Source organism: Rattus rattus, chromosome 6 (assembly GCF_011064425.1).
Source record: "Rattus rattus isolate New Zealand chromosome 6, Rrattus_CSIRO_v1, whole genome shotgun sequence".
Taxonomy (NCBI): Eukaryota; Metazoa; Chordata; class Mammalia; order Rodentia; family Muridae; genus Rattus; species Rattus rattus.
The window spans coordinates 55,667,543-55,687,221 of NC_046159.1; the positions used below are offsets into that span (position 1 = coordinate 55,667,543).

Consider the following 19,679-nt stretch of genomic DNA (forward strand, 5'->3'; position numbering starts at 1 on the left):
GTAATGGGAATTGAACCTTGAACCTCACACATACCAACCAAATTCTCTACCACTCTCAGTTCCCCACCCCTTGTCTTTTTCAACTCTTTGGGACAGAGTGTTATTAACTCTCAATCTTCCTGCCTCAGTGTCCCAAGTAGTTGGGCTTACAGACCTGCTTGGTCCAGCCCAGCTTCCTACCATAGTTAATATACTAGCTGCTGCTTGCCGTTTGTAACTGTTCCAGACTGCTCACAGGAATCTGTCTCTGAGGACACAGAGGGCAGCCATGTGAGCATGCCCACTCTGACCCTCACAGTAGGCCTTCTGCTCTCGGAGCCTCAGTTTCCCACATTCTTAAAGCTACCTCCTTAGCTGAAACCCAACAGAGCTGAAATTCACACAGGCTCAAAGAAAGCATGTCTCCTTCAGGTCTCCCCACATCCACTCCAGACCTGCCATCACCACACCCAAGGTGAAAAAGTGGCTCAAGTCCACATCTGGGAGAAGGAGGCAGAGGGCAGAGCCAGTGTGGGCAGGAGAAGAGGCAGGAACTATAAGAGAAAAGGCCAACTAGCTGACCTGTGGCTCCCACTCTGAGCTTATCTGTTAGGCTAGGGACCCTGTGGCATTCCAGGACTGATGTCAGTCTTCGGTGTCTTACGAAAGAAAGGAGACAAAGAGGCTGAATGACCTTTCGTGCTATTTGATCATTTTTAATAATGTATGTGTACTATTCTTATCATTAAACAATGGCAAAAAAACTTTTAAAATTATTTTTTTTCTTTTTTCCTTTTTGAGACAGGGTCTATATAGCTCTGGCTGGTTAGAACTCCCAGTGTAGACCAGGTTAGTCTGGAACTCCCAGAGATCTACCTACCTCTGCCTCTCCAGTACTGGGATTAAAGGTCTGTGCTACCATGCCCAGATGATTTTTTTAAATTGAAGAACACAGTGGAAGCAGGAATGGCGTGTCAGCTTTAGCCATAGGTGAGGAGTGGCATTCAGAAGCCCCCTATGGCTGTTTCCAGTTTGCCAGCCATCATCCTGCCTCAGGAGACCTTGGCCTGTACTCAGTGCCTTGGGGTGCATTTCCCTCCCTCCAAGGTGGAGAGACTCAAGACCAATCAGGTCAGCATGATTAAGTTAAGTTACAGAGTCACAGCAAAAAGCCACTTAGGAGCGGCACGGCTGCCCACAGCCCGGACGCCCACCACCTGGAGGGATTGCCTGACATGTCACCTCACGGGGCAACAGTGGTGAAGAAGATGTACATCTTGGCCAGGAAGGTGGTGACAGAGCCCTGGCGCCACAGTTTCATCTCTACGTCCAGGGCAAAGTCCCGTGGCTCCAGAACAGACCGCTGCAGGGATACCACACCAGTGTAGGGGTTGAGTCTGCGCGTGACAAAGTAGCCCTCTTCGTTACCCTTGGTGATGGTCAGTGAGATGGTGTCCCCAGCAAAGGCGGGAGCAGGGCCGATGCGGAAGATATGGGCAGGTACCAGTAGGCCGGTCTGGAAATTGAGCTGGTAGTGCGTGATACGAGCTGGTGAGGTTTGACACTCCGCAATATCCTGGCACGTGGTGCGCTCGCACTTCCTGTGAGGGAAGGATGCTTGGTCAATGGCTGGGGACCCTCCTTCCCACCCCAGATGTGGGACAGACCCCAGCAGCTGGCTCAGGCACCAGTAGACCGGGGGGTGGGGTGGGGCAAACGTAAGCTCTACCCAGAGGAATCCAGCAGGCACGAGTAAGTCACTTTACCCCTCTGGGCCTCAGATCCCACAGCTGTGAGATGGTCTCCTGTGAGGGTGTGGTTGGTGTGCCTGGCACAAGATCCCGGCAGGCTGTCAGCAGCTCATTTCATCCATATTTGTTCCTTCCTTTCTTCCCCTTCCCTCTTCCCCACAGCCCCCTGACCAGCGCAGCCTGCTGGCCACCACACCCAACCTGTGTCTGTTGCAGCACTGGCTGCTCTCACTTCTGAGTTAAGTCCCTTTAAGTACTTCAGCTCACACATCTGGTATCCCGCACTAGAGAGGCCACAGCCCAGGCAGCCCTTGGAGAGGCTGAGGAGTGAGCTGGACGAGGGGTCACACTAAGGCTTCAGTCTACAACCTGATGACTGGTCGCCTGGCCAGACCTCGCAAATGCAGGCCAGTTTCATAATGGGCTCAGGAGGCCCAGACATGGCTGCTGTCCCATGAAGCTGCATTGATGAGGCTGCTTTGGCTGTTGGTTCCCAGAAACCCCCAGGAGGTAATGAGCATATATGGTAAGGGGTCAAATGCTGGGAGTTTGTTACACAGTAGTTAATGCTGTGTGTGTGTGAGTGTGTGTGTGTGTGTGTGTGTGTGTGTGTGTGTGTGTGTGTGTGTGTGTGTGTAGGGAGTTCCCAGCAAATACTATGTCTGTGTTAAAGATTCTACAAGGCTGATTAACTGGTTATGACTCTGGAGAGTTGGAATGTTACAGATCCTGTAGTCAGATTATCTTCAGCTTCCTTAATGGACACCACTGCCCATCACTGTGTGTGACCTGCATCTGTCATTAGGTAAATCCTTTGGGAATGCATAAATAGACTCCTAGCTTCCACTAACCGGAAGGTTACCAAACAATACCCAAGAGATTTCCCCAGTTTGTGTAACCTGCAAGTGTCCACCAGTGTTTTTTTTTTTATAAAAGTGTGTTCATTTATAAACCTTTGTTTTGTTACCCTAGAAACTTCATAAAACTGTTTTCATGAACAGGCTGTTTTTTTGAGTCAGCCTGAATCCATGTTCCTGGGCTGTGGTCATTGATATCTGGCTGTAGTTCAAACTTTCTCCCTTTGAGGTGACAGCCCTCTTTTTAGCATGGGCAGTTCTCTATTTCTTTTCAAAGCGCTTTATGGGGGAGGTGCCCTGGCAGGGACCACCTGCCTCGGCCTGTGGCACAGAGGCAGTACAGGGCCCTGGGTCACACCAGGGCTGAGGGCACTCACGTTTCTGAGACACGGACATAGTTTGGTGGACAATCGAAGCGCAGACAGCGGAAACTACCCTGGATGTTGTGACAGGTCTCAGCCTCAGAGCAGTTGTGGGTGCCCAGTGCACACTCATCCAGGTCTGGGAGGGAAGAGTAGAGCTGTTAGGAGAATCCTCAAGGCCTAGGAACCCAGGCTGGACCACTCCTACCAACACTGGACGCCTGGGTCCTGGGCAGCTGTGTAGCCTAGGAGCACAGCTCACGACTATACAGAGACATCTGCTCCATCTCATGGCGCCCAGCAGCAGGGAGCTCTGCTGGCTTCTCAGAATAAAGTTCACAGCCTGGGGTGCTGAGCTAACTGCCAGCCACCACCGCCACCAACCTGAATGCAGAGCTGCCTACCTGCCCTACCCGGGCCCAAAGCACTTTTCCTTCAAGACACATGGGGCAGGGAGAGCTCCCCACCAAGACTCACAGACCTGCTTGATGCATAAGGTCACCCAGGCTCCAAGTCCCAAGCCTCTCCTGAGGAGGAATCAAGGCCCCTCTCACAGCCACCTTGCCTTGCTGGCTGGCCAGGTCCCTTAGAATCATAGCTTAGAATCCAGTTCAGAGGAACAATAAAAGTCGCAGATCTTGTTCCATCCTGGGGATGTCACCTCTATAGCAAATCTGACAAGTTACCGAAGCTAGGGCTTGTGACAGGTCTCAGCCTCAGAGCAGTTGTGGGTGCCCAGTGCCCAGGAGCCACCTCCCCCACTTCCTGACCTACACAGCTGTGGCAGGGGAATATTGACCTGTAGCAGACTAGTGTTGGCCTCCCTAGGACTCCTTCCCTATACCAGGGCCTCTGGACAGCACACTTTTCTGTCCCAATAGACCTCTGTCAGTTTGGCAGAGATTTAAAGACAACAGCTCAGATCTCTGAGGCTCTCCTTCCAGTGTGTTCATAGGCAGTCCCCTGCCTCCTCACACCAGGGTAGGGTGCAGATTCAAGGCCAAGCCTGGAAGATTCTATGCTGGTTTGAGTGGCAGGAAGTCCATAGCCTTCCTCATTTCAGGCTGGACACAGGGACTATTGCCCTGAACACAGTTGTTTTGAACACATGGGTTGTGGGCTTAGTGCTAAAGCTCTAAGCCTGAGGCATACACAGAGCTGCCTGACTGCATCTGGCAGAGTGGAGGCTGTCACTCACCCTTGCAGGACCTCCCGTTGGCCATCATAGTGTATCCCTGCTCTGGGCATGCACACTGGTAGCTCCCGGGCACGTTGACACAGCGGAAGGTACAGAGAATGCCAGCGCCCTGTGCACACTCATCGATGTCTGTCAGAGAGGGGCAGCTGGTGAGCCTCACCCTCCCACAGGCCCAGCCAGGAAGCCCAGGGACCATTAACCAGGGAAGACAAGAAGGCTCCGGAGGTGGTAGGAGTGAATTGCTCAAAGCCACATCGAAGATGGGGAGTAGAACTGGAATGTGCCTCACAGGACTGTGCACCACTAAGGGACAGTGGCATCCAAGGGCTATTTAGGTGCCAGCCCTACTTGGGCGATGTACTCCTGTTGAGATCGGGGCTATCATCTCACTTTGCAGAGAAGGAACCTGAGGTCAGAGTGGAGAGACTCAAGGTCTCACAGCAGGAAAAACGTGGACTGGGATATGAACTGACACCACACTAAATCCCCTGGGATCCCGGTGTATAGGGAAGGGATGAGTCCTGGGAGGGGCTCACCTGTGCAGGTGTGCCCATCCTCTGCCAACTGGTAGCCCTGGCGGCAGTAGCACTGATAGGAGCCGTAGATGTTGGCACACTCCTGGCTGCAGCGCCGAGTCTCGCATTCATTCACATCTGTGGGGACAGGGACCTCATCATAGTGAGCCCTCCCAGACTATATATCAGACTAGCCTGGCTCACAAGAGAGATCCTTTTGGCCACCCTTTGAGGAAGGTGGGGCTAGGCAGGACACTCAGCAAGGACAAATTTTCTGGCCCCAAGACAAGCCAAGGCAAAGCCTGGCACTACCCTGCTGGGAATACACGACTCCTGGAACACTTGAGTCACCCAGGAACAAAATGGGCCACCAAGAGCTGACACTGCGCTGAGGTGGGGGAGGGTGCAGGATGAAAATGAGAGCTAGTTTCATGGCTTCCTCAGAGCATCTGCCCACTGAGCCAGTCCGGTTAGACTGGACTTGGGGAAATGGCCATGAAGAAGGCAGACAATGTCTTTACCTGTAAGAAGGGAGGAGAGGGGCTGGTGAACAAGGTGGTCAGCATGCCCAAGTACGCCAAGAGGCGTGGGGAAAGCACCTCAGAACAATGGGAAGGGGTGTCTCACAGCAGTCTCATGTGGGATGAAGCCTTAGGTAAAATGGTCAGGGAGGATGTAACCGGAGGGACAGGGCCACGTGGCCATCTAGGAAAGGAGGCTGCAGGTGGTGGGCACAGCGTGTGCAAAGGTCCTGAGGTGGGAGCTTGCTGAGGGTTTTTAAGGAACATCAATGGCTGAGGCAGAGGACCCAAGGGGCATGCAAAAGGAGGCAAGCCACGGCCAACTGCGTCTACCTCTTGAACTTCATATCATTCACAAAGACGAACCATGTGTCAATGTGTGGCTTGTCCACTCTGCTGTGTGTCTGGCTGGCAGAATCCATGCTAAATTCGTCTCTGAGTCTCCAACACACAGTCAGTGGGAGCACAGAGGTGAACTTAAGAGTGGTACCTAGGCAGAATGCTGGGAGGCAGAGGTCCTGTCTGCTCCGAGCTGCCCACACTCAATCTGGTTATGAGGCATGCCCACAATATAATGACACTAGTGGGTCTAAGTGACTATCCTAGTGTCTTGCTGTAGCCAACACCCCCCCACACACATACCCCAGGACAGAAGGACTTGGGGTCCCACAGAGATCTCAGCAGACTTGTCCCACACTATAGCCAACCCCCCCACATACACACCCTAGTCCCACAGACTCAGCAGAGGCCAATCCCCCCCACACTAGGACCAAAGGACTCGGGGTCCCACAGAGGTATCAGCAGACTGGTCCCACACTATAGCCAACCCCCCACATACACACCCTAGGACCAAAGGACTGGGGGTTTCACAGGGGTCTCAGCAGACTGGTCCCACATGCAGGAGAATGAGGAAGACTATGTTAAGAAAATGGGGCAGAGATGTCCTGGTCTCTTGGTTGAAGCTCAGCTTCTCACTGAGCCACCTCAGAGCTTTCTGCCCTAGTGGACCTGAGCCAGCTGCACTAGGAAACTAGCATCTGAGGGAACACTGTGTTGTCACCTCCCCAGCTACAAGCTCCTCACAGACTTGAACCACAGCCTGTGCCCACACTTGGTGTATCTCAGTGTGTACTCCAAGGCTTAAGCCATCGGCCATGTATACACAGCCACTGATATTACATTCCTTGTTTCCAAAAAGCCAGAAAATTAGACTGCTCTGGGCCTTACTGCTTGATGGTATCATCCTTGGGAACCATGTGGCCCTTGCTTCCTCACAGCTCCTGAGCTCTCCTGGCTGCCCTGTGCCATCTTGGCAACTAACTCCCCATGATCACAGCAGGAATCAGGGGCTGTCCTTCTAAGTGGGAGCTAGGTGCATGGGGTCAGAAGCCAGGGGTCAGAAGTCAGGGTGGGCAGTACCTTCACAATGCTTGCCATCTGCGGCCAAAAGGAAGCCAGCAGCACAGGAGCAGCGGTAGGAGCCCGGTGTGTTCTCACACGTGTGCTGGCACAGGCGACCCGGCGAGATCCAGCATTCATTCACATCTGCAGGGGAGACAATGAGCAGCAGGCACAGAGTGGGCAGGCAGCAGGGAATGTAGCAGAGTGCAGAGGCGCAGGAGGACAAGGCAGTAAGGGGGCTACAGCATGGAATCTGAGCCAAGAGGAGAGGGGGTAGCTTGGGGACAGCCATCTGTGGAGGTCCAGGCCAGAGAGCTGGAGGGGTACAGAGGGGTAGGCTCTTTGTTCCCAGGGGATCCCAGACTCCAGTATCCCATACCAATGCAGGTCCTGCCGAATGCATCCCTCTGGAAGCCGGGCTTGCAGTCACAGCGGTAGGATCCGGGGAGGTTGTAACACAATTGGCCCTCACCACAGCGGTGCACACCTGTCTCACACTCATTCACATCTGTGAGGTAGGCAAGCAAGACATCCTGAGGTCCAGATAACCCCTCTATAGGGCCTCTTGGGCAGAGAGGAAGATGGGGAGGCTGTGTGGATGCAGGGAGGCTCCAACCTTACCCACGCATTCAGAGCCCTCCTCGTTAGCATGGTAACCACGCCTGCAGACCAGTGGGTTCCTCTGACACGTGTAGGAGCCCACTGTGTTGATGCAGCTGAATCCTGAGCGGCAAGGCTCCAGTAACGATGTGCACTCGTTGATGTCTGCAGAAGCAACAAGGTGATGGGAAGCCTGGCTTGCCCTCCTCCGCTCATCTGACCAGCTCTGGGCTTTAGGCCTAGACTGTGTCACCCCCGAACCCTGGCACTTGACAGTCCCAGAAGCCACAGCCACTGGACTGACTATAGTCTCTACACATCTGTCCAATGGAATAGCTAAAGCAAGGGGAAGGCAAGGCTGGTCATGGTTTTTTATTGTTGTTGTTGTTTTGTTTTTTATTATTATTTATCAAAGTATAAATGAATTCCTGGTGTTTTTATGAACATGGCTACCTATTTGATCTCCTTCCCACTAAACAGTTCAGCAGACGGTATGGCTGCCCCCATAGAATCCTGGAGCATAGTAGGTACTCAGGAAATGCTGCCAGCTCTGTCTCTCTCTGTGCCACTGTTCCCTCTGCCACCTGTGTTGTGGGGACATGGTATGCCCTGGCTGTTTGGAAGGAGTGAGTGACATCTCAGATGTTCCCAGGACAATGAGGCCAGCATCTGTCACACTCTTATTTCAACAGAGGCATGGAGCTAATTTAGAGAGTCTCAGAGTGGTCTTGGACAGTGATGGCAACTGTGGGTTTCAGTTCAGTCAGGAACCCTGTAACATTGTATCCCAGACAGTTCTTTCTGTCAGCTGGGTCAAAGCACATGATCTGCAGCCTTCCAGTTTGGCCCCACAAGTAGGTAAACTGAGTCCCTGAAAGAAACAGCTCCAAGGTGAGCAGAGTAGCTACCATTTTGCACATGCCCCACATACCCACTCAATGGGTGGAGACGTTGAGGCTGGGAGAAGGGAGCAACAAGATCTACCCACCAGGGCTGTGAAGCCTGCAGGACCCGGGGAGCCACAGCCGCAGCCTGCTTACCTACGCAGTTGCCCTCGGGGTCCTGCAAGAAGCCATCCATGCAGCGCTGCCGGGCCTGGCAGTAGAAGGAACCCTTGGTGTTCTGGCATGAGAAGCCTGCCTGGCAGTTGTGCGTGCCCGTCACGCACTCGTCCACGTCTGCCACACAGAAGCTGGGCATCAGGGACAGGAGGCAGGAAGTCCCACCCTCACAGCCAGCAGCCCTGCCACACTTCCCAGCCTCACACCCTTGTAACCTCATCAACCACAAAGATCTGCATCCCAGTAGGGTGGCAGAGTGGAGTCACTGGGAAGGCCCATGTCCCAGGAGTAAAAATGTCATAACCACACACCCCGAACTTTTCCATGGTCCCTGCCACTATTCAAAGCACATGGACAGCAACACAAGAAGTACATCCTGTGACTGGCCCACTTCATGGAGGAGAAAACTGAGACACAGGCAAGCTTCCATTGCTACAGAATGCCAGGCAGTCTGGCTCCTTACCACCCATCACACCACACTGGTGAGGAGCAGACAGAAATGTATGAGACTGTATCCCAAGGTCAAGTCACACACACCACTGGAGCACAGAGGCTCACACCTGGGGCCTTTGCCACGATCCTTCCTCCATGTCATGGGCCTCTGTGCTTGCTGTTCCCTATGCCCACCTTTCCAGGTAGCCTCCTATTTCCCATTGTCTCTACACCGTCACCTTTCTGAGAGCCTTTCTAGATGTACAACCCTGTGGTGCAGTTAGCCTAGGGAGCAGACATGGGGTTCAGCACTTTCTTACCTGTGCACTCGCCATCTGAGAGAACGTATCCTGGCTCACAGGTAAGAGCCTTGTAGCATTGGAAGGAGCCTGGCGTGTTCACACAGTGCTCGGCCCGGGTACACGTGTGCAGGTCCGTCACACACTCATTGATGTCTGTGTGGAGATTGAGGCAGCTGTCAGGGTCTGCAGGGGCTCCAGGTACATGAGTCTAGCACAACCAGGCACCAGGAGACAGGAAGCGCCAGGCTCTGGCCTCAGGTACTCACCATGCAGGGAGAAGCATGAAGCTGATGTCCCCTTATCCAAGTATCCCTTCATTCAACAAAGATTTATCACACCCCTCTATGTGCCAAGCAGGGCTCTTGGCAAGAGGGTTGGGTGAGTGAACAAGTCAGAAATGCCTGCTCTTGGAGCAGATGCTTGGAGATGCTTGCATATGCAATGAGGTTGCTCAGAAGGGACTACGGGGACCACAACAGGAGGAAGGTGGGCTGAGGCGGAGACAGGGCAAGCAAGTTTAAGGCAGGGGCGAGGAGCACTGTCAGAAGACGGACATCTGAGTAGGAAGGTGAAGAGGTGACAGCAGGAGTCGCTCTGACAGTCCAGGCAGAAGGAACAGTTATATGACAGCCCAGGCAGGTTCAGGACCAACCCAGAGGCAGGTGTGGCTGTAGGGGAGAGAAGAAAATGTGAGCGGATGAGGTTACATCAAGGAGAGGATGGGAACCATAGATGGTTCCTGGTGTAAGAGTGAGGGCAGGCACCCTGCTTGGAGCTGGTGAACAGACTAGGAGGAGATGTAGTTTAGCCACCGAGGGATGGTGGCTGGTACACTGGGCGGAAGCAGATGCAGCCAGACCCACAGATGGCAGAGAGGGAGGTAAGGATACCAGGAGATCAGGAAAGCTTTGGGCTGAGCGGCTGGATAGATGCCAGCACCTGGGGTGGGTGGCCTGGTGAGCAGGTGTTTTGAGGAAGGTCCCGGAGTTTTCGGGGGCTAGGAGATAGCTAGTGACCTCCCTCTGGGCTCACAGGGCTAGCCCCCACCTCTGGCTCTCTGAAGGAGCCAAAGAGAGCAGTCGGGTGGCTTGAGGGAATAAGTATGTGAAAAAGAGGCCAAGGACAGACATTGGGGCACTCTAGGGATAAGCAACTGGGAATGGGGAGATTAAGGCAAAAGGCAGCAGAGGTCACAACCCGTAATTGCCTCTGGGCTAGGGCTAAGGACCCTTCAAAGCTCCACCCAGTCCTGCCTCTTCTGCCTGTACCTGGCAGGTAATAGCACTAGGCACAGTTTACTTGCTCAGTGCTACACTGGTCAGTGCTTATTCTCCGCCATGCCCCTGTGCCACACAGTGGGCCAGCATAGCCTCTGACCAAGGTGGCCATTTCAAGGCAGGCAGGTGGACACAGATGAAGAGGGGTCCCTGGGGTTCAGATCCTACGGCTATCTGCCCGGGTCCTGCAATGCCAGCTGCTTCTCAGCTCATAGATTCATTTGAATTGAATCTATGAGGATGACTGAGGACCAGGTAAGAAAGTGGGGTTAGGGAAGAGACCCTTCCAGGCAGAGATGGCATAGACAGGAATGGGGATAGGGAAGGGACAGTTTTGAGTCAAGCTTGCCATGGAGGTCACCACAAAGACATCTGGTGTACCGCTAGATGGGCACAGGGAGGCGGGCAGCAAGGACCCCAGAGTTTCCCACAGCTAAGAGGCCTCAGAGTATTAAATGACCAGACCCACCACTCACAGAGGATCTCTGGGGGTCAGGAAGCTGTAAGAACTGATCAGACTCACTGCCGTGTAAAACAGGGATGGTCATTTCACAGATGAGGAGATCTCTCTCCCCAGAGGGATTCACTGAATGGAATTATGCAGCCAGAAAGATGGAATCCAGGGTGCTTGCTCTGAGCTACGGCCTTCTCTCACTGCCGGCTTCCCGTTGCAGAGAGGCCCCAGAGCTGAGGCTGTGCCATCCCCACTCCCTGCAGTCCAGCTCAGATGGGGAACTTTCTTAAGAGTAAAGCACACAAGGGGCCCTGGCAGAGGCCACAGTCAGTGCTGTCCCCAGCTTCTAGGCCTGAGTAGCTCAGGAGACCCTGCCAGAGTTGCTCACAGGGACTAAAATGCACCTGACCTCCACAGTGGCCTTCTGAGGCAAATGTCATCATCTTCCTCTTTCATGGAGGGGAAACTAAGGCTCGGGGGGTTATGGACTTCAGTGAAGCCAAACTTCATCCCAGCCTAATCCTGTTCCTCCCCTGTCTGGGTTACCATACCTGAGTGGAGCAACTGGGGAACCCCCAAGCCCCCGAGTGATGTTTGCTTGAAGCAGGAGAATGGCTGATAGCTTGTGCAGAATAAAGAGGGAAGAAACACAGAGCGTGTTCATAAATCTTGCTGAATGGAATGTGTCTTGGCTTTCTCATCCTCAGGCTCATCTTTCGGCTGCTAAGGAACCTGCGGCATAGGTCTTAGCTGCCAAGCCAGGGAGTGGCAAGTGGGGGGACATCCTGAGAAGGGGCGCACATGCCTCCCAACAGGCACACACAGACCCAGCCCACGCAGGAGGAGCTGCCACCACCGGCAAGCACGTCAGGAGGGCCATGTTGTACCATGGGTGCAGCTAGGCAAACATGTAGGCCAGCGCTGCTGTCCAGCAGGGGAGGAAGAGGGCATGTCCAGGCTGGACATGGTCCCCAAGCAAAGGCAAGACAGACAGGACTCTGGCTGCAAGCCCTGAGCACTGTGTACCCTGTTCCCACCTCCACACCTTTGTCCCTGCTGTCTCCTTTCTGCTTTGTGCCTTTCCCCATCTCCAAGTCCTGCCCATCCTTGGGAAAAGGTGGAGATATTCCTCCTCCCCTGGGTGCCATTGGCAAGAGTGAGATCACCCTTTGTGTCTGTCCCTATCACTGCACTAACCAATCTGCCTGACTCCTCCTCTACTGTGTTATCTCTGAGGTGCAGGAAGCCAGGGATATTTTTCCTCTTCAAAATACCAAGTAACCCAGACACAAGGCAGTATGGGGTCCTTCCTTGTCCCCAGAACTCCAGAATCCCAGCGCCAGCCTATATAGGCATAGATAGACAAGAGGCCCAGCCATGTGCAGATTGACAGGGCCTCACATCTTCCCTGTCCATTGAGGGAAGACTCAGAGGGGAAAGTGCCATTTGCTCAGCAGATGGACGCTGAATTGGGTGTGCTGGATCAGTACGATCTACTTGCCTCTCAGGAGATTCCAGATAAGTCTACAGGCAATCTAAGTGGCCAAGGTAACAGGCTGCATGACCCAGACTATGTGCACACTGCACCACAACCCTCATAGCTGTCACCAGCTTCCAATAGCTAAGAAAAGACAAGGTCCAGAGCCACTGGGGTCCTGCTTCCCATCCAGGCCTCCCTGCCTCCACATTGCTACATGACCCTGCCGCCCACATCTGGCCTTCCCGTCTCTGACCCATCACTGAGATATCTATCCCATTAGCTTTCTGAGTCACGAGCATATCTGGGAACACAGCCACGGAGAACAAGCGGGACAAGACACCAGGACACGAGGGCGTGACACAGAGCTCAGCAGGCTGCTGTGTGGAAACTCACATGCAAAGGGTTGGCCCTTTAGCATGTGGCACTATGTCATGGGTTGGCGTGGAGCAGAGCAGACAGCCGTGACGTGGGCGGCAGGCAGGGGCTCCAGCTTACCCACACACTTCCTATGTGCGTTGAGGATATAACCCTCTGCACACAGCACTGTGTGGTTGACACAGTAGAAGGATCCCAGGGTGTTCACACAGAACTGTTTCCAGCTACAATCGTGAGTGCCCATCAAACACTCGTCTTGGTCTAATGACAACCACGGAAGGAAAAACAGAAGGCTGTTAGAGAGGTGTGGCTGCCAGGGGCAGCTGGGGATAGGTAAAGAACCCGTGTGTGCCGGAAGAGGGGTAAAGAGCCTGTGTGTGCATGTCAGGGGGCAGCTGGACCTTGAACCCAAGTTGAGTTTGTAAAAGTCAAAGATATTAGAGCTGCCCCTGCTGCCCAGTAAGGGCAGAGGAGAGAGACTCAGAGAGGACAAGCAGCCAGCCCCCAGTAATACCACGGGCAGCAAGCTGCCTCAGGCCGTCTCTGTAATGCCCAAGTCTGCAGTAACCAAGGAAACAGCAACAGAAGGCTCTCAAGCTTCGTTTCGAGGGCTCTGGGGTACAGGCCAGTAGCATTCACAGAGGGGATGGGGGGACCCCGAGGCAGCCAGGCTAAGGGCTATGCAAAAGGGCCTCCATGAGAAACTGTATGAAGTTTCTCCAGAGACTCAAATCTGGAAATATTTTAAAAAATCCTCAGGCTGTCCCAGCTGGGAATTCCTGTGATTATTCCTGAGAACAAAGAGAGGCAGGCCTCCTCCTGTGTGGGAGCTGTCTACTCCCTCACAGGTGTGCCTTTGTAACCTCTGGCTTGCACCCCTCCGATCTTCCGGCTGGAGTGCTGCAGGGGTGGCAGGCAGAGGCAGTATACTGGGCCTCCGGCAGCAGGTCCCTGAGAGGGGTTAGATCTGAAGACTTTTGAACCAAGATATTTTTCTCAGTCTCCAGAGCCCTGGGAAGAATCGGAGCCCAGAGAACAACTTGTCCCCTGGGCCTGTTGTCTCCGCCATCAGACAGAGAGAAAGGCCAGCCAGTTGTCACTGTGCTATGTGCTTTAGTGCCTTCTCTGGACTCACTAGAGGGTATCACTCATGTCCAAACTGAGTCTCTAGTGATTAGACTTGGGATGGGAGCTTCAGAGAAGAATGTGGGCATCCTTTTGGACAGACTCGATCCTTATACACAGATATTCAGACCATGTCTTCTGAGCCTGGGCCATACATATCGTGGACTTGACTATCAGCTTCTGCCAAGACAGGAGGGAAAATGTCCTAGGACCCTTCAAACTGGTTCAAACCAAACTCACTGAGGAAGCCAACTGGTAGGTGCCAGAGCCGCTGTTCCCACTGTATACTGTGTACTGAGAGGTCCTAACCCATGGTGGCCCCACTGAGACATACCCTCCCCTATGCTGGTCACTGGGGTAAAGGGAAGGGCTATGTGACCATCACTCTTCATGTGTTTGTGAACGGCAGAGAAGCCCACTGTCACCAATGTCAACTCTCCCTCCTTGACCGAGACCCTTCTCCCCACTGCAGGCACGTGGGGTGGGAGTGGGGAAGGAAAGGTCATTTCTGGATACTGTCCCCGACACTGTGACACATTGCTCCCTTCTCTCTTTCTCCACCTTGGGCTGGAGCATGGATGAACTCAGAGATCACAAAGCAAGCTCAGTCTTGCAGATCACACCAGCCCTCAGGGAGCAGTGAGTTGAGAATGGTCCTTATCTGGCATGGGTCCTGGTTAGAACACAAGTTCAAGGCTTATCCAGACCCCTAATCAGGTTGTCTGAGAGGCCAGCAGAATTCCCAGGAATCTGTGTCCAATGGGCCTTCAGGTGACGTGAGTACACATTCAGTTCTGGGAAGCGTTCAGTCCTTAGAAAGCACCAAAGCAGCCAGACAGGAGCCCAGAGCTCTGGAGCAGCATGGAGGGCCAATACCAAGGGTTCAGTGACACCAGAGGGAACCACCTACTGAAACCAACAGCTGAAGCTCATGATCAGGGTGAGTTTGAAGTCCTGGTCTCCCCCGCCCTAAGCTCTCACCACAGGCCAACCAGATCTGCAAAGCTTAGAGGGTAACCCCACAGTACTCACCTTCACAGGACACACCATCTGCCATGATGGCATAGCCAGGGAAGCAGGAGCACATGGCTGTGTCCCCAATAACGCGACACACCTGCCGGCAGGGCCCATTGTCTGAGGAAAAATTCCCGGAATCAGAATACATAGATCCTGGCCACACTGCTCACCCCCCATCTCTGAGGTATGGGTTGGGGTTTCCATAGAGGCCCAGGGAGGCAGAGGTGTGAAAAGATGAGAGCCCCATGCCTGTGCCTTTTCACAGAGTCCCCAGTAAATGACTCTAGTCCCTGCTGGCACAGGGGACAATATTTTGGGTTCCTCCCACACACCACTCAGATGTCGACCCATCCCTCCAGTGCCAGCGAGGACAGTGAGGACAAAGCAGAAGGAGGAAGGGAAGACTTCCCAGCATTCCTGAGTGAAGACTTGGTTTTATAGGAAGGAGACAGCAGGTGATCCTCCTTGACCAGGGTCACCTAGAGTCCCAGAATCCCCTGATGTCACCTCCTCCTCAGTGATCACCAGGCAGGCCCTTTCACAAAGCAGAGGCACCAGATAGCCTGGACCAACTTGCACCCACCCAGCCTTAGAGCCTACCACACCACACGGTCCAGATCCCTGCAGCTCAGGCCCTGCAGAAGGGCCACCTTTCCACTCACCTTTGCAGGTATTGGGCTGTGGCACTGGCAGGGGGATGGTGTTGGGAGATACCTGGGCAGACTCAGACCTCGGTGCAGACTCTCGTGCAGTGTCCAACTGTGGGGCACCTCCATCTGTTGTGGGTAGAGCATACGGCAGGGGCAGGCTCATATCTTCTGCAAGGGCTTGAATGCTCACAGGCAACCACACCAGGCACTGACTGATGCCCTTACTGACACTCCCTTTGCTCATTCACAAGGGAGAATACTGAGGCTTAGGGTATGGACACACATTGGGGAAGAGCTATCTCACAGATACTAGGAAAAGGCAAAAGAGTGAAGGAAGAAATGGGGGTTGTCTAGACTAGAAAACAGCTCCCCCATACAGCTGACATAGAGAAAGCCCTAGTGCTGGGGATATAGCTAGGCCTGCTGAGGGTCTCTGAAGCCTGAGCCTGCTCCAGGCCTGTCCTCAAAGGGAGCTCCAGGCAGTCTTCAGAATTCCCAGAGCCAGGAGCCTACTCTGGCTTCTGCCAGCATCAAGCCAGGGGCAGCAGGAAGAGAGGTAGCCTGGGAAGGCCACCTCCACTGGCAGGACAAGTCTGTCCCTGGGCTGCCTACAGCTTACCTGGGCGGCAGGTGCGGCCATCACCCTGCAGCTCGAATCCAGGGAAGCAGGCACAGCGGTAGGAGCCGACAGTGTTGATGCAAAGATGCTGACAAAGCTCCCCAGGGAGCATCAGGCACTCGTCCTGGTCATCTCCCGGCAGGCTATTGGGCAGTTCAGCCTCTGTGCCCAGTGACAGGGCCTCCCGGCTTCCCATCTCCGTCTCTGAAACTGGGGTGGTTGGTCAGCACTTGGAACTTAGCCAACATGGCCAATGGGTGGCTGAGCCCACTGGATCCAGGAAAGCAACAGGGGCTCAAAAGATGATAAAGATGGAGAAGTAAAGGAGGGAGAGAGGGAGGAATGGATGGATGGGGGGCGCATGGGGTATAGATGAATGGATGGATGGCAGGATGGGGGGGGCACGTGGGGTATAGATGAATGGATGGATGGCCAGATGGGTGGGGAGTGGAAGGGGTGGGGCAGATGGACGAATGAGTCTGAGTCTTCATCACCTGGGTGCCCTTCAGTGGGACAGGACCATGCCTAATGGGGGCTTCTTACTAATCTGGAGCCATAGAAAGTGCTAGCCTAGGTTGAGAGAGATGAGGCTGTGTCATCTGATTGCAGTGTCCTTAGCTGTGTCAGCACTGTCTCTTTGGGTCTCCTGGCCCTGGGATGCACTGCCTGCTCCGCAGAAGTTAGCCAGTGAGTGACAGAGAGGGCTGCTCTGCACTGGCCATATGCAACGAGAGGACAGAATGTTGGCATGAAGCTGCATCCAAGAGCATGTCATAGGGACGGTGGGCGCATTGAGCTCCCTCTTGAGGAGCCCTAGCCTGGTGATCACAGCTCTGTCCTGAGGACCTGGAACTGTGAGAGACAGAGGCAAGGCCTAGGGCCAAAGACAAAGGCTCAGGCATCCCTGAGCCTACCAGCAGATACCTCCATGGGCCAAGCCCAGCTCATTGTCATCTACCTGCCCTTCTGACCATCTTCCCCACAGAAGGGAAAAGAGGGTATGCCTGAGGCTATCTCAAATAGGTCTTGAAGCAGAACAACCTGCATCTCCCATACCCAAGCTACTCAGAAGCTTTACACGTGAAGAGACACGATGTTACCGTGGGTGGTTAAGTGAGGGGATGGATGGACCCTGCCCAGCCCTATGGTCCACATGGTCCCCCGTGCCTTATTCTGACCTCTGATGCTGGGTTTCCTCCTGAACTCTACCTTAAACCACTCTCTTCTTCATATTCTTCATAAATAGTTTTTAGCAAGCATCTTGGATAAGCTGGTAGATGGGTATGTGGGGGGGTAAGAGAAAAATAGGTGAATGAGTAGGGGAGGTAAATGAGTGATGAGTGAGTGGAAGTGAATGAGAGAAGTTCTGGGGGGTGAATGAGGAAGTGAAGTGATGAATGGATGGACAGATAGGCATGTGGATAGATGAAGGTGTTTAGATGGATGAGTGGATGGATAAGTGGATGGATGGATGAATGGATGAATGGATGAATGGAAGGATGGATGGGTAAGTGGATGGACGGACGGACGGACGGATGGATGGATGGATGGATGGATGGATGGATGGATGGATGAGTGGATGGACAGATGAACAACAGACAGACAGACGGATGGTCTGGATAGATAATGACATAAGCAGAACATGGTGACCAGCTAGAGAAACAATGGAAGAGTGTGGAGATGGTCAAAGGAGCCAGGGTAATGAAGGGAGGGTAGAAGGGCAGATTGTCACTGGTGATTGGTGAGTGGTACAGAGAACTGTGGGACCGCCAGGCCAGCACAAACAGGGTTAGAGTCCAGGCAGCAGCCACAGAATTCTATAGAGCAGAGCTCAAACCTCAGACCACATACAGTAATGGACCAGGGTCCCCACTGTGACTGGCCCAAGGCCACCTAGCCCAACCACCCTTGGAACCCATCTCTCTTCCTTCAACTTCATCTACCTGGGAGAAAAGCACCCACCTCTGAGAGGAGTGGCCTCAGGCTCTGGTGGCCGGCGGACCTCAGGCACTATGAGAGGCTCTTCACCTTCACAGCAGGAGAGCATGACGTGGTTGCAGGGATAGCCCAGGTTGGGGTTGGACTCACACGACTGGCCCTCAGCCCGCACACGGAGTCCCAGGCCACAGCAGTCACAGCATTGCTGAGGGAGACAGACCATCACCACCAGGCCCTCAGAGCAGCGTGGCTTCCCACGGCCTATGTGCCTGTGACTCATTCAGGGTCCGTGGGCACAGCCTGGGGCAGACTCTGTAGTGAATTAACGTTGTCTAGTTCCTCTGTCTGCCTGTGTGCTCTCCCAGGGTGGAAGGTGGCCCACCCCTGCATCCCGAGTCTGGAGAAGGGTAAGACTAATGTTAATTTTCTTTAATGAATGAATAAATGGCCCTTGGAAAGAACCACAAATGAAGACCAGGCATGCCCACCATGCCCCACCCTCAGAAGCAGACGCCAATCCTGTCAGCTCAGTGTAAGGACAGCATTTCCCAAGGGCCCTTGCAGTCCATGTGACTTAAAGTGTTCGGGACAGGATCTACTTGGAAGTGTACCTATCTCACTGTCCCTGGTTCTCCTCCTCAAAGAGTATGTGTTAGAGCTCCTGGTGTCGCATCAGGTTCAGAAGGGACCTGAAGCTCACACTGCACACTGACCATTCAACAAAAAGACAGAGGTTGGGTTCCTAAGGATATGCAGACCCACCCAGTCCAGGCTGCCAACTGCCATGGGGAAATATGGTTTGTATTGTCAAACTGTTGCAGTAGACTGGGGCAGCAAAAGCCCAGCTGACCAGCCTCCTGGGTATACTCAGTCTGAAGCTAAACAGCCCAGCGACTCAGAGGGTGACTATGCAGCTTCGACCTGAAGTGCTCAATCCCTTGCTTTGGTCACCAGCATGAGACAGAAATGATCATGTGTCCATTTGAACCTAGGCTTTTGAAAGTCTTGTATGCCACTGTAGCTTGGGTTTAGCATACGCCTACTCCAGAGCCCTGCGTGGGTCTGATGTCAGATCCTAGGTCACTGAAGACATGCCCTTGAAGGGGACTTGGGGACACTGGTCTCTTCAATGTTCCATGAGAAACTGGCTCTCCCATGCACACCATGCCATGCCGTGACACCTTACCGACAGCCCAAAGGCAGCAGGGCCAAGTGAGAACAAATGGAACCAAAACCTTTTACTCGAAAAAGGGGTTGCCTCGGGCGTGTTGTCAGAGTGAGGAAAGCTGAGCAACGTGTGTGCTTTCACTCTCTTTCCTAGGGCCCTATCTGAACCAGGCTCAGCCAGCCCACTGTAGGAGAGACGGCAGGGAACAGAGACAGTTCAGCTGGGCCACCTGACTCCAGAGCAGCCACCAGCCAAAGACAGCTACACAGGCCTGGCCAAACAAACCAGCCACAGGCACAGCTACAATGGGTGATGCCCAATACCTACTTCCCCAAAGCCACATGAACACAAGCTCCAGGTGCTGGCACTAGGCCAGGATGGGGATTCCTTGCCCATGTTTTATGCATGGAGAAACTGAAGCTGAGAGAAGAGGTCTGGACTTGGGGTAAAGGTAACCACAGTAGCAGGACTCTACACCGCCTGCAGTAAGGTCCTCTCCTAATACCACACCTTCTCCTCTTCCTCCTGCTATGTCCCTTGCCCCTGATACAGCTTGGTCCTCCAACCCCCAGCCTCCAGCCTCCTACCTGCAGCCTC

At 53.7% G+C, this 19,679-nt stretch overlaps 1 protein-coding gene across 1 annotated transcript in view; it reads right to left on the reverse strand.

The window, feature by feature from the left end:
- Positions 1-669: 669 nt before the first annotated feature.
- The window catches only part of Fbln2 (fibulin 2), a 58,499-nt gene continuing 39,489 nt past the window's right edge, over positions 670-19,679 (reverse strand). Inside the window, exons 5-18 of the mRNA XM_032906100.1 lie at positions 17,939-18,119; positions 15,977-16,186; positions 15,370-15,483; positions 14,723-14,824; positions 12,686-12,826; positions 8,998-9,132; positions 8,225-8,362; positions 7,206-7,349; positions 6,964-7,092; positions 6,603-6,728; positions 4,684-4,800; positions 4,148-4,276; positions 2,965-3,088; positions 670-1,580 (exon numbers count right to left, since the gene is read on the reverse strand). Coding sequence (XP_032761991.1) covers positions 1,223-1,580; positions 2,965-3,088; positions 4,148-4,276; positions 4,684-4,800; positions 6,603-6,728; positions 6,964-7,092; positions 7,206-7,349; positions 8,225-8,362; positions 8,998-9,132; positions 12,686-12,826; positions 14,723-14,824; positions 15,370-15,483; positions 15,977-16,186; positions 17,939-18,119 — 2,148 coding nt within the window. The 3' untranslated portion in view covers positions 670-1,222. The remainder of the gene's footprint in view (positions 1,581-2,964; positions 3,089-4,147; positions 4,277-4,683; positions 4,801-6,602; positions 6,729-6,963; positions 7,093-7,205; positions 7,350-8,224; positions 8,363-8,997; positions 9,133-12,685; positions 12,827-14,722; positions 14,825-15,369; positions 15,484-15,976; positions 16,187-17,938; positions 18,120-19,679) is intronic.